Source organism: Thamnophis sirtalis, unplaced genomic scaffold (genome assembly GCF_051295495.1).
Source record: "Thamnophis sirtalis isolate CommonGarterSnake01/CBP01778 unplaced genomic scaffold, rThaSir2_p1.2 scaffold_6, whole genome shotgun sequence".
Classification (NCBI taxonomy): domain Eukaryota; kingdom Metazoa; phylum Chordata; class Lepidosauria; order Squamata; family Natricidae; genus Thamnophis; species Thamnophis sirtalis.
The window spans coordinates 99,008,654-99,023,656 of NW_028261386.1; the positions used below are offsets into that span (position 1 = coordinate 99,008,654).

Here is a 15,003-nt window from a genome sequence, read left to right on the forward strand (position 1 = left end):
ACCAAGCTATGCCACGCCCACTAAACCACGCCCACAGCACCAATAGTAAAAAAAAAAAATTCACCACTGTGCATCTCAGTTATAGGCTTTGAACACCACTTATGTTAACTGCATACAAAATCATACAGCATTTTATTAGGAGTAAGCAATGGAGATGGTTTCTTTGTTTCTTTCCTACACTAGGAATTATTTTCATATAATTGAACTTCATTGCATAAACTTCAGTCTGAATTCAACACAAATATGTGGTGTTCAGGTGTTGAGTTCTTTGTTTAGTTATGGCACTTTTCACTTATATTAAGCATTTAAAAGTTCAGTGCAAAATAATAATGGTATCACTTGGATTTAAAAATAAACCAGTAAATCCTTACGTGGGTATTTAAATGAAAATACTACTTAAACAATTCTAAGTTGACATAATGACATGTGTGCTGTGAGTTTGGGAAAATGAACATTTAATGCCTGCTAAGAAAAAGTCTCTGTACATGGTCTGTTAAAAGCTTTGATAATGTCATCATGCAAATAATGCAATTATGTAATTTGTATCAATCGCCTGATGTCTTATGTAAGTACATTAACCTGGGTCATTTGTGTGATAATGTGATGATGTGCCTATCATTTGCAGACATTCTTCTCTCTTCTGGATACCAATGCTTCCATCAGGTCAGAGAAATAATTTCCCCTTGTAAATTGAGCAGGTTTCAAAATTGCTATCTGAGTTCACTTTGGCCATTGTATGTGACTTCTGTGTATGCTGTTTGCTTTCATGTATGTGGTATAGCAATTGTTAGTTTGGGGTTTGACCAGAAGTCAGTGTTCTCTTGTGTGAGGAGATGGAGAAGTAGATGCAAGCTACTTCTGCTGATCACCAGCTGCCAGCAGTTTGGCAGATCGAATCTTACCCAGGCTCATGGTTGACTAAGCCTTCCATCTTTCCAAGGTGGGTAAAATGAGGACCCAAATTGTTGGGGGCAAAGATGCTGACTCTGTCAACAGCTTAGAGTGGGTTGTAAAGCACTGTGAAGCAGTATATAAGTCTAAGTGCTATTGCTATTGCTATCTGCTCTCCTGAAATTAGCTGGGGCTCATTCCATGAGTATTCTTGCTTTTGTGTACCCAATTAATTTCCCCTATTGCATTAAACATACTAGGAAAAAGAAGTTTGAAGAAGCCCTATTTCTGAAGAGTTAAAACAGTGGAACCCAAGTCTTTGTATCTGATGAACCATTGGAAATATCAAGTAGGATAACAAATGGTTTATTAACTAATTATGGTGTAAGCATCCATGGGTATGAAATTTTACAGTATGTGTATTAAACTTTAACTCCACACATTTCTAGAAACACATTTCCAGCATAAGGATTGGAGAATCCATGAATTGCAATTAACCAGGAGATGAGATGAAGTGTTAGAGGAGGGCAATAGGTTGTTCCTAAGAGTTAGGAAGAGAAGAAAAGTAGAAGAAAATTGAGGTGGAAGGGTTGAGATCTGTATTTATCATTGAACCATGTCTCTTTGTGAAAGAATGTGCAAGTCTATGACAGATAACTGGAAGGAGACATTGGGCCAAGTTTTCGTCTACATGGCAAACTATTAAAGTCAAGCATTTATTCACTAAAACTGTTTTAAAGGACCACTATACACTTAGTATGAAACCTGGATATTTTGGCTCCACTTGGCTTTGATTTTATAAAATCAACCAAACAGCAACCAAACGGGACTCCAATGGATAAAAAAGGCTGTTGAAAGAACTTACAACCAACCTGCCTTCCATAGAAGACCTGTATATTACATGGATCAGAAGGAGGGCTGAGAAAATATCTAAAGACCCCTCACATCCTGGTCATGAACTGTTTCAACTCCTTCCATCAGGATAGCATTATAGACATTTCAGGCCAAAACAACTAAACAGGAACAGTCGTCCCCCCGCCCCCGGCCAGATCATCACTCTGCTGAACACCTAATTCTCACAGTACTGTCTAATATCTATACGTATTTATCCATGTAGTATGGCTGTAACATTATTTATCCTTATTATCTTTCTTACTCCATCCTCTTATTGGTATTATTATTATTATTATGATTATCATTATTTTGTTGCTTTGCATCTACACTGAGAGCTTCTCTACTGGAGACAAATTCCTTGTATGTCTAATCACACTTGGCCAAATAAAGTATTCAATTCCATTCCATTCAAGTATTCAATAATGGCAGCATACTTTTTGTTATAAAAGGAGACATTTCAAGATTTTATTGCAAAGTTTATTTGTGGTGATTTACAAAGCGAAATGTTTCCAAGTTGATAACATGGAGATTGTTTTTTAAAAAAAAACAAAAACAAAAACAAATTCTTTCCATATCAGCAATGCAATTTTTACTTCAAAGATGACTTCTAAAGACAGCTCTTCTTTCATCCAGAAGTATGAATACCCCAGGCAATAAGCTGACAGATGTTATGCTTTTTCATATTGGCGAACAGCAACAATATCACCAAAGGTGAGAGTCTGTAAATTCAGTGAATACAAACAAAGACAATTTAAAATAAATATAGACTATTGGGCATAATGTGCAGAGATAAATGACTCATGTGGTCTTTGACAAGGCACCGGGGACAAAAGCTAGACCTTCCTGAAATATCTGCGCCTGCCCCATTTCTGCAACATCATGACAGGAAACATAGCAAGCAAATGATCCAGTGCTATTTCAGTTCTTCACACTTTTGCTGCATGAATTAACCTGAACTTTTCATATCAATCTGTCTGTCAAATTTGCAGCCTGTGGGCTGGATGCGTTACGCGCTGGCCATGCCCACCCCTGGTTTAACAAAGGGGGAAAAGTTATGATACGTCATGTGACAACGATGTGACAATACAAGTTTGACACCCCTGATGTAGAGAAATCATGAAATAAAAAATTAAAAGTGAACACAAATGAAAGATTTTAACACAGGTTGGTTACAACAGATTCCTCACCTGCAGGAAGATCCTGCATTTACAATTTGTGTTCATGCTTATCCCACCCACCCACCCCCTTATGTTCAACTCTCAGCTTTGCATAACAAACTTATATTTGCATAGTATACTCTAGTCAACCAATCAGAACTGTGTTTGCTTCTTTTAACTTTAATGTGATATTCATAAGTCACATGTCATTGCATCCCTATTTATACTTGTTAGAGATTCCCCTTACAAATATCATGGTGAGAGAGTTCATTAATAAATACATTACAAGGTATGTTACATTTTTTTGAAATAATTGAATTGGCTCTAGATTTCAATAATGGATCGTTGGATAATGGGGAAAAAGTACTTTCTAATGCAGGAATTTCTCTAAATCAATCCTGTTTCCATTTTAAAAATGCCATTTCCAAACAAAACTAAAGGGAAAAAAACATGAAAGAAGTCATTTTTAACATCTGTGGAAGCATCTCAAGAAGTCTTGTTGAGAAAGAAAGAAATTTTATTTTTAATGTCATATTTCTGCAATAAGAGACTCTGGGATTCCTAATTCAGTTGCTTTAGTCTCAGTCAACATTGAAGTGATACGATTATATTAAAATATCACTGTATATTAAGAGAGAATACCAATATGACAAATATCACATGTTTTATAATTAACCATAGTGCTACAGAAAATAATGGGACTGTTTTTAGAAGCTATCATTGACCTGTACTTAGGTAAGGAAAGGAGGACCCTGTCATAATGTCTATGGCATAATAAACCCTTAAGATCATTTTTAACTTTAGGAAGCTTTACTTACCATGACCATTTTATCATCTTTAATTTCCCTAACAAAGTTTGTTTCCTTGCCATCCCATCTTTGTACATGAACCAATTTATCACCATCCATGCTCACAACGGACTGTGGAAATAGATGGAAAATGTCATAAAAATTGCCCAAACAATTCATTCAGGTTTAATAGTTAAACTTGAGAATATTTATCTGTAGGAGAAGAAAAATACTTCAGTCTTTGAATGACGATGGACCACTAGGGGCATCTGCTGCAGTGGTCTAAAAATTCTAGGTGATGTATGTTGCTGCTTGATTAAAACTTTGCAGCTGTTCACATTAAAAGGGGTCGGATTCAACCACACAATCACAATGCCATCAGAATGTTTTAAATCACCCAAGGAAGTGCCCCTTTAGACCACTAGTTTCAAAGAAATGAATTTGTTAGCAAGATGTTTTCAGCAAATCACTTATTAAAAAATGAACATAAAACTAAAATGAAGTCTTTGCCTGTGTGCAATTCGTATTAAAGATGTTGTATTTAACATGCATTTCATTTAAAAGTCTTCAGCTTTAATATATTTGCAGTTTAAGACATGGGATTAAGTAGTTATGAATCAAATAGGAACCAAAAGAGAACTTCTAGTGAGATTAAAACGCGAATCTGGAACAGAACCTAGCATTGTTTCCCCCTCCCCCCAGCAAATTCTGAACTTTTCAGGAATCCCAAAAGAATAGGGCATAATGGCAACAAGTATCAGAGATGAAGTGCATTTTCTCTTACGTCCTTGGGAGTTTCCTGAAAAGCAGAACAGGTGGTTAAGAGCCCAACCAAAAAAACACTGTTAAGAGCCCAACCAAAAAAATAATACAAACATATAACCATTAAAATATCTTTAATTACATTTTATTGATATTTCAGAGTTTGAAAAATGTATGCTTAGCACCATAATTTAATTTGAATCTTTTTATCTTTCTCTTATGCCAGAATAGATTACACTGAAATTAAGTTGTAATGTTTCGTCAACAAATTTACTGCCTGCTGTAGAGGAAAGATGCCTTTCTGCATTCAAAGACTTTTTCCTGCCAACTCTGAAAAATAAAATAAGGCTTTTTTTCTTACTTACTTTGCAATTCCTGTCATCTGCAGTAACTTCATCAAATTCTTCTCCCAGTTTGAAGTTTATTTCTGTGTTCTTGAAAGTACTCTGTGTTCGAATTGCCACTTTGTCACCTTCCTGGCTGATGATCACAGTTGGTTTGGTAACATTCCCCACTTGGCGAGTAGCAAAGCCAACTCCTTTAATATATGCAATAAATTAAAAGACACAAACATCCATTTTATGTTGTTGGGAGTTCTTAAATAAGAAAGAATCAATCTGTCTGATGTGGAAGGCATTAAACCAAAACAGCACTTGTTGCTGTTAAATCAAGAACAATTCTTTGTAACAAAGGTAGTAGTAATGATCTCGTTACAATTCTAAGCAGAACTGTATAGAAGACTTCAAGGCACTCAGCCAAATGTATTTCTGAATGTTCAGATAAAATACTATATGAATTTTATTTTTGACATAGCTCTTCTATTTCAATGAACCTGCACTTTTCTTTGTAGAAAAAAACTGTTCCTTTTTCAATATTATTTAGTATGAGAATATGGAATGATGCAAATTATGGCGTCAGGTTATTGGCAGATTTATGTTTATCCAGATTGTTTTAATTTCTACAACCTAGATTTGTACATGGATTTGTTATTTGTATTGAATACCATTTATTTCCCATATATCCAAAAGATGTACATAGCATACATAGACTTGGGCAAAATACTTTTTCAGTTCTCCCTCTTTCCACCCCACCCCAATCTATTTTCTAAAAACAGACAAGAGACAGACCCTTTGCAATCCATTTTTCTTACATTGAAAGAGAAATTAATTTTCCAATTCACTTACACTCACATATTTAAAATCTAAGAAGTCTATCATTCATTGAATTTAACGGAACCTTACAATAAATCTTTGAAATAAATATGCTCATAATCATGTACTTGACTAACATACATTTTTACAATATATCTCCTCACATTTTACCTTTGTAACCAGAATCAATTTCTGGTCAAAACCATAGTTTAGCTTAACTAAGATGATTAGCTCTTACTAATCTAAATATTAGTATACCTTTCACTGAACCAAATCATTACAATTTCAGTTCCAAGTACCATTTAGCATCACTTTATTCCAATGCGTTTGTTCTTTGCAAAATCCAAACTTTGTAACATACATACATACATACATACATACATACATACATACATACATACATAAAACAGTCTCCATTTAAGATTTTACATGCTGCTGTTTCTACGTACCTAATGCTTTCATGTACTCATCAAAGTTCTGGCTGTCAATCAGCTTCCAAGTAGCACAAAATGCCTCAGCCATCTTCACTGTGGGATGAGTGAGAGAAAGGGACAAAAGCTGCTATGATAGCAACTGCTACTCTCCCTAAAACTGGGTTTAAATCCTGCACAGTTACTCCTGCTCAGCTTCCTCACTGAGGGAATATCCAATGAAACTGAAAACAATTTAAACTGTTGCCTCCTCCTGGATTTTCCCATTATTCCTTTGAGGTGGGAGGGGGTGGGGAGTGAGAGCTGGTGGGAAGGTTGATATTCAGCTGATGATTGGATCAGGCCACTGGGTCAACAGAGCTGGTTGGACTAGCCATCCTATTCAGCCTGGGAAACGTGAGGGAGAGAGAAGAAAAGGCTTTTCTGCAAACGAGAGGAATGCCAAATGATGTGAGGGTCTTTTTAAGTCCTGTTTGAAAACTTGGCAAGGGATATTGCAGCCTCAGAATGGGAGCCACACAATACGATAATCAGATGCATTTCCGCTGACACTCTATGCAGGCAACAATTTTAAAAGAATGCTGGATGTTGTTGGAAAGAAAAGCAAAAGTTATTGGATTTTGGACTGGGCCCTTTAATGCTAGAATAAAAGAATAAATGAACTTGTATTACCAAACCATAACTAGTTATTGCAATCATGCTTTCTTGGTTATCCACTTCTTATATTTAGTATATTTTGATTATTTTTGTCATATTGAGTATTTTTCCAGGTTTTTTGACAATTCATTCCCCCCCCCCCAAATAATAGGGTGTTGTTGTTTTTTTGAAAGAGTGGAAGCAAAATATAACTTAGTTCTTTATTTCCCTATTCTGGAGTTTTTAAAAGTATTCAGAAATCTCCCTTGCCTGTCCATCTTCTCCCTCGAGGGACATCAATAAAGTATAATTATTAAAACTTGTCTATAGGATCATTTACAAAGGCATAGTTTTGTCAATGACAAGGAAGGTTGTCCTGCAATGCAAAATGTTACAACAAAGAATTTGACAACATGTGAACAGAAATGTTTCTTCTTTGAAGCATACTGAAAATGTGTGCTTTCTTAACAAAGAGCTCTTCCCCAAACTCATTTGTAGATACTGAAATAGTGTCTAATACTATTACAACTAGTAGTCTCTTCAGCCAAAGGAAACCAAGTGAAGTACTGATATGTTTTTACTTAATGAATTGTCATGTAATGGATTAAATACAGCATGAAACATCTTTTTTAAAAAACTCCTGCCTTAACAGGGAAATAAAGGAAATAGAGAGATAAAAGAAAAGGAAGACTGACTACAGGGAGCCTAACCTGTTATCCTAAAACAGGAGTGTCCAATCTTGGCAACTTTAAGACCTGTGGACTTTCAGAAGTGCTGGCTAGGGAATTTTAGGAATTGAAGTCTACAGGTCTTAAAGTTGCCGAGGTTGGACACCCTTGTCTTAAAGTAACTGTAAAATAATGAATTAGCAATAGCAATAGCACTTAGACTTATATACTGCTTCAGAGTGCTACACAGCCCTCTCTAAGTGGCTTACAATTGCAGCATATTGTCCCCAACAATCTGGGTCCTCATTTTACCAACCTCAGAAGGATGGAAGGCTGAGTCAACCTTGACCTAGTCAGGATCAAACTGCTGGCACCATGGAGGTCTTCTATTCCAACCAGAAGCAGGAGACCCTATACCAGTTCAGATAAGTGAATGTCCATTCTCTTCTTCCTACAGCCTCTGATGGCAAGCTGTTCCACTGGTTAATTGTCCTCATTGTAAGGAATTTTTTCCTTAGTTCCAGGTTACTTCTCTCCTTGATTAGTTTCCATCTGTTGTTTCTTGTCTGCCTATAGAGGCTTTGGAAAATAAATTGGCCTCCTCTTCTTCGTGGCAGTCTCTCAAATACTGGAATACTTCTATCATGTCCCACCTAGTCCTTCTTTTCTCTAGACTAGCCAAACCCAAATTCTGCAACCGTTCTTATGTTTTAGTCTCCAAGCTTTTAATCATATTAGTTGCTCTTTGCACTTTTTTGTAATGTGGTGAGCAAAACTTGATGCAGTATTCCAAGTGTGGCCTTACTTTATAAAGTGGTACTAATACTTCGCATGATTTTGATTCTATGCCTCTGTTTAAACAACAAGGACTTAATTAGCTTTTTGGGCTGCTGCCGCACACTACCGGCTCATATTTAAGTAAGCAAAGCCTCCAAGTCATGAAGTAATTGCAATGGAGATTTCAACAACTCAGACATATGTTGAAAGACTAATTCTGCCAAACAGGCCGAGATAAACGTTTGGCTTGTATTGCACAATTTCTTTTGTTAAGTGAGACATTTGCTAAGTGAGTTTTGCCTCATTTTACAACATGTCTTGCTGCAATTCTTAAGTGACTGCAGTTGTTAAGTTAGTAACACAGTTGTTAAATAAATCTGGTGCCCCCACTGACTTTGCTTGTCAGAAGATTGCAAAAGGTGATGGGACATAGCCAAGGTCATAAATATGAAGCAGTTGCCAAGCATCTGAATTTTGTTCACATGATCATGGGGATGATGAAAAGGTTGTAACTATGAGAAACAGTCATAAATGACATTTTTCAGCACCATTGTAACTCTGAACGGTCACTAAATGAACTGTTGAGGATTGCCTGTATTTGCAGGACCATCTCTCTCTTCTTGTTTTCTGTTCAGCTCATCAGATCTAGCAGGGAAGATGTGCTCCAGATCCTTTCCATTGAACAGCACCATTGTGTTGTACCCAGGAGTTGTGCCTTCTCAATGGCAGCCTCTGCCTGTGGAGTGAGCATCCCTCCAGAAATCCAGATGGCCTTGGCCCTGTTTATCCTCTTATAAGGCACTGAAACCTCCCTGAGGACACCCCAGGAATTTGGGCCAGGAGGTTAGATGAACTCTGCTGATAATACTGCTCTGCTCTGTGAGGTGGGGTGGGGGAATAGATCAGGCATAGGAGAGATTGCCTAAGCAGAGGTGGGAAATTCCTGAGTGTGGCTGGTTGGGCCCAGAAATTCTGGGAGTTGAAGTCCACAACTCATAAAAGGGCCATTGTTCTCTACCCTTTGCCTAAAACAGGGTTCCCCAAACTTGGCAACTTTAAGACTTGTGGACTTCAACTTCTAGAATTCTCCAGCCAGCTATGCTGGCTGGAGAATTCTGGGAGTTGAAGTCCACATATTTTAAAGTTGCCAACTTTGAAGACCTCTGGCCTTCAAAGTGATCATTTACCATACATAGGCAATCTCTCTGTCCTGTGTGTGGAGGGAGAAAGTCAGGCATAGAACAGTGCCTACTAATAGCAAACACATGGCTGAATTGCAAATGCAGACATTGGTTATTATTTTAAGTTCTTTTTTCAGCACTGTCATAACTTCGAACAGTTGTTGCATGAGGCAGTTGGTTAATGAGATCTACCTGAATTTTATCACTCATGCCTTGGTCACCCCCAGAATGGATTCCAGGAACATGCTTTATGTAGGGCTGTTCTTGAAGACAATCCAGAAGTTTCAGCTGGTGCAACATGTGACGGCATACAGTTACGTGTATCTTTAGATGGACATATGTTATACCTTTGCTCCATGAGCTTTATTGTTTGCCATTTTGCTTCTGGTTCTAATTCAAATGTCTTTTTTTTAAACCTTTAAAGCCCTACATGGCATGGGGCCAGGTTAGCTGTTGGATCATCCCATCAGATCTGGCAGAAAATGGATAGTACATATGTGTCCTGTCTGTGAAGAAGTTTCATCTGTCGGGGCGTAGAAGAAGAACCTTTCCATCACAGCACCCACCCTTTGGAACACCATCCACCCCTGAGGTGAAATTATCCCCAACCCTTATGGCTTTCCATAAAGCTCTCAAGACATGTCCTCCCTCCCCTCCAGCAAGCCTCTGGTTCTCCTGATAATAATGAGTTTGCATGTTGGTTAAACTGTACGTAAACATCTTCCCACTCATAATCTTGATTTAACCATATTTATTATTTTTATGATATTGCAAAATACTTTAAATACTTTTAAAATATTACACCATACTTTTATGGTGTTGCAAAATAATTTACTGTACACAGAGTCACTTTGGGTGAAATAGGTGGCCATATAAATTTGATTTTAAAATTAATTAATTCATTCATTCACTAGCTTAATAACTGAAGTGACTCACAATGTTTCACTTAGCAACAGAAATTTTGGGCTCAATTGTGATTGTAAGTTGAGGACCACCTGTACGTATGCCTATTTAGGTTTTTTCCTCTTATAAAGAAATGTGTCCAAGTACAGGAATATTTCAGAGAGCATTAACACAGGCCACAAGAGTCGAGGTGGCGCAGCGGTTAGAGTGCAGCACTGCAGGCTACTTCAGCTGACTGCAGTTCTGCAGTTCGGCTGTTCAAATCTCACTGGCTCAAGGTTGACTGAGCCTTCCATCCTTCCGAGGTGGGTAAAATGAGGACCTGGATTGTTGGGGGCAATATGCTGACTTTGTAAACCGCTTAGAGAGGGCTGAAAGCCCTATGAAGTGGTATATAAGTTGAACTGCTATTGCTATTGCTTATCCAGGAAACGTGAAACTAATAAAACTGAAAACAATTTTATTTTTTCAGAGATACAGGGAGAAATCCTCCCTAGAAAACAGATGAATCTGTCCATGAAAGCACAATAAAGGCATGCTGGTGGTGATTGAGTGGAAAGGAATATTATATGTAAGTACTATATGTATATATTTTACAAGTACTCTGTTATTAATAAAATAGGTTCTCTAGTTGTTTTTTTTTTTACTTTCCTCAAATGTCTTCAGTTGTTATTCTTTAAAAAAAATGATAATTTTTTGGTAACAGAGCTTCCCGCCCGTCCCTTCTGTGTTATAATATGTACTTCTGGCATTAAAATGTTATGTTAGGAAGCACATTTTAACTTATATGCAAACCAGGGGTGAAATTCAACCACCTCAGCCTGGCTCGGGAGAGGTAGTAGGAACAATTTGAATTGGTTTGCACAGCTGGTAAAAATTGCCCTGGTTGGCCCAGCCCACGCGCTCTCCCATGCTGGCTGGGGAATTCTGGGAATTGAAGTCTAGAAGCCTTAAGTTGCTAGGTTTGGAGACTCCTGACTTAAAGAAAAGACCCAAAATATTGGGGGCAATTTTGAGCTGACTTGACTATAATCTACCGTTGGACACCATTCCCTAATTTCCTTATGTATATAGTACATGTGTGTGTGTGTGTGTGTGTGTGTGTGTGTATGTTGCATTTGTGCTGATAAATAAATAAAGGGAGACTAGTATAGATCTATTTCAAGCTATTTAGCTCTCATCAGCTAGCCATACCCTTACTGGGATTCAAACCTGTGCTGTATTACATATTAGGGAGTTGTATTAGCCACTAAGCCACAGGGTCTCCTCCTTTATCAGCTAAGCCAGGGAAATAGGTATGTATTGTGTCACAACCCCTGGTATGCCCAAATATGGGAGGAAGCATACTGCTATATATAGTATGTATGTATGTATGTATGTATGTATGTATGTATGTGTATGCATACGCATATGCATAGGTATACATATTCATCACAGATAAGAGTCTTATCAAACATGAAAACAAACTCTTTCCAGCTATCAGCTCTTGTCTACTTTATTAGGCACACAGAAACTCCCGTTAACCCGAGGTTACAAGGATACTGGGACATGTAGTTTAATAACAAATGGTAAAGCACCAGGTTGGGGAAAGCAAATAGATAGATCAGGTGTGAAATTCAAAAAGAGGATATACCAATTATTATACACAATAATAACAATAAAAGAGGTATACAAATACTTACTGGTATATCTTCTTTTTGTAGGTCATTAGGGCAAAGAAGTGATGTCGACTTGGCCATGACCGCCATGCCCATAGAGCCGGTAGGGAAAAAAATTGAATTTCACCCCTGATGCAAACTGATAAGTTTAACAGTTACAAGGTTGTAACTATGGAAGAGGTAAACATATAAGGGGTCCTTGGTGTTTTCTGAGCTTGGTTGTTTTCTTGCAAACATTTCATTACCCAAACTAGTAGCACTGATGAAGTTACTTAGTTTGGATACTGAAATGTCTGCAAGAAAACAAGCAAGCTCAGAGAACACCAAGGACCCCTCATTTCAACCCCATTTTATAGGTAAACATATATCAAAATAATGAAATGATATTGAACTCTGTGGTCATCTAATATGACCTTATGTTTTTATGTAATTATTTACTATAATTATTACACAAAACAATATAATTTTAAGTCTATAAACATTTCTATTCAGAAGCAATTTCAGCATCAATTTTTTGCTTCTTCAGTAGCTGCCTCTCAAGTTATGCTATACATTTCCTTCTCTTCTTGAGAATTGATCTAGGCTATAATATTGGGGTGTCAAACTTGCGTTGTCATGATATTGCCATGTGATGTATTGGGACTTTCTCCCTCTTTGCTAAACCAGGCGTGGGCATGGCCAGCACATGACACATCTGGCACATGGGCCGGGAGTTTGACAACCCTGTTCTAGAGCATAGTGGAATTATATCATCAGAAACATAGATGACCTTTTTGACATAAAAAGGGGATCATGGCAGGCCAAAGAAAAAGTGCAATAACAAAAAAAAAATAGAGACAAGAATAAAGTGGAAAACGTTTTCAGGCCAGTGTACAACTTTATGGAACTACCTTGATAAAACTAAGATACTGTACTTTGTTTGGCTGAATAGCTGCAAACACATGCAGAAATATATTTTTTTAAGTCTGGCTTTAAGTTTATAGGTAAATACGCTTCTATGCATCAATTCATACAGTTATATGCCAGGGGTAATACATTTCTTGGAAACAAAAAGTATAAATCAGAGAACATCTTTTTAAAAAAGGAGATAAAGTCAGCTCTTAAGAGAATCTTAATCATTAATCATTAAGAATCATTTTTGGCCAAAGTTGGCTCAGTAAAAGTCATTAGGTTTACTGTTGACTTACTAAACCAAAAGTGCCAAAGTAGCAAATACAGGTAGTCTTCAGTTTACGACTACAATTGAGCCTAAAATTTCTGTTTCTAAATGAGACAGATGTTAAGTGAATTTTGCCCCAATCTTTCTTGCCCCAATTGTTAAAGTGAATCACTACAACCAGTTAGTAACATGGTTGTTAACTGGATCTGGCTTCCCCATTGACTTTGCTTGTCAGAAGGTCACAACAGGTGATCATATGACTCCAGGACACTGCAACAGTCATAAATATGAACCAGTTGCCAAGTGTATGAATTTTGACCACATGACCATGGGGCTGCCAGAGCAGCCATAAGTGTGAAAAACAGTAATAAGTCACTTTTTTCAGCGCTGTTGTATCTTCAAATGATCTCTAAACAAAGTCAAGAACTATTTGTAATGCTTAGGGGCCAAATACATAAGATTAAGAATGTCTAGCAAGAAATTTGGCCTAAAATTTCTAGGTCCATTCCCAATAATAAAGATAACCCAGTTACAGTTCAACTCAGTCTACCAAAAATTGTAAGCAAAATTTACCCAGTATTTCATTGTAGCTTGTTGAAGCCAGTAATTGGGTCCAGCATAAGACTGTCCACCCAAGCTCCCCCTCCTCTTGTAGTGATAGGAGAAACATATTATGAGGTGGGAAAAAAAATCTTAGACTCCAGACTGTATAGGAGTTGCTTACAGTATTTTATCTCTAAACTTAGGAGCTGCCTCGTCACGATGCTCCGCTATCCATCCTGCAGCTTCCCCCTCATTCATCCCTCTTTGATTCGTATGCGGTAATATGCTTCTCTCAAGTCCAGCTTGGTGAAAACCTTGCCTTTAGCCAAGTGGTTCAACATATCTTTCAAGTTCTCTTTTTAGAGATTTGGGCCAGGACTCTCATCTTAGAAGGGTAAATCCAATATTTGATACACTCATTTGCAATTGGCATTCTTCCTGTGGAATGGTGGCTAATCTCTTATTAGTAGAGGCTAATTAAGATCTGCTGCAACACATCCAAAATATTTGGGCATGTGGCACAAACTCATTTTTATCTGTCCTTGGCACTAAAACGATACACAATTATACTACCAGGTTTAATAAACCTTAATTTGCTTTCTTTCCAAGATCCTCTCCATAAAATCCAGACACAACTACCGGTATCTAGAGTGCTCATGTTGAAAATATTGATGGCATATATAACACAAAGACTCTTTTATTTGCTAACTGTGGCTTTGTTTCCACTCAATTTCATAGACACTAATGCTTATTACAGCCTAAACCACGTTCCTATGAATTCCTCTATTTTCTTGTTTATTTATTTGCTTGGAGGTAGGAGAAAATAATAAAATATAGTGTTAATTCCTATTTAACCGTTCTTTTACTTTTGCTCTCTCTCTCTCTTTCAACAATCTCAGAACATGCGCTTTCTTACTCTTTTTTAAAATATTTGTATTTGATATTTGCTAAAAGTTAAAAATCTCACATTATGGTCAGTTGTTCTTGGAAGTTATATATTTAAATATAAAAAGCATTAGCTGCTGGTAATTCTGATGCTGATACATTTGTGAGGTACTGGCATAAGGGAAAACTGCTGGATAGAACTCAGGAATCTATATGCATTTTGATACTATACATTTATTACAATACTGTGGTGGGAAGTACTGTTCAGAAAGAATGCAGCAGTACTTTGACAAGGCTTGAGTATATCCAAGGTTTAGTTTCTTGAAAATTAGGTAGCCTGAGTCACAATCATTACTGATGAAATGTATTTTTGCTTTACACAATGGCATGGTTGCCATTTATTTCAAATAGGTGCAGAGTGCCACCTATTGATTATAAAGAGAAAGTTCAACCCTATCATTTTATTGTACCTTATATTTAGGTTCAACCTAAAATCTGAAAGCAACAGGACTCAAAATG

The 15,003-nt window shown here is 37.1% G+C and overlaps 1 protein-coding gene across 1 annotated transcript; it reads right to left on the bottom strand.

Moving 5' to 3' along the window:
* Positions 1-2,333: 2,333 nt before the first annotated feature.
* On the bottom strand, positions 2,334-6,324 carry FABP7 (fatty acid binding protein 7). Its single transcript, XM_014055283.2, has 4 exons — positions 6,093-6,324; positions 4,858-5,030; positions 3,761-3,862; positions 2,334-2,504 (listed from the first exon to the last, which is right to left on the bottom strand). Exons 1-4 carry the CDS (start codon positions 6,163-6,165, stop codon positions 2,454-2,456), a joined length of 399 nt encoding a protein of 132 aa, XP_013910758.1. The 5' UTR covers positions 6,166-6,324; the 3' UTR covers positions 2,334-2,453.
* Between the last annotated feature and the right edge of the window lie 8,679 nt (positions 6,325-15,003).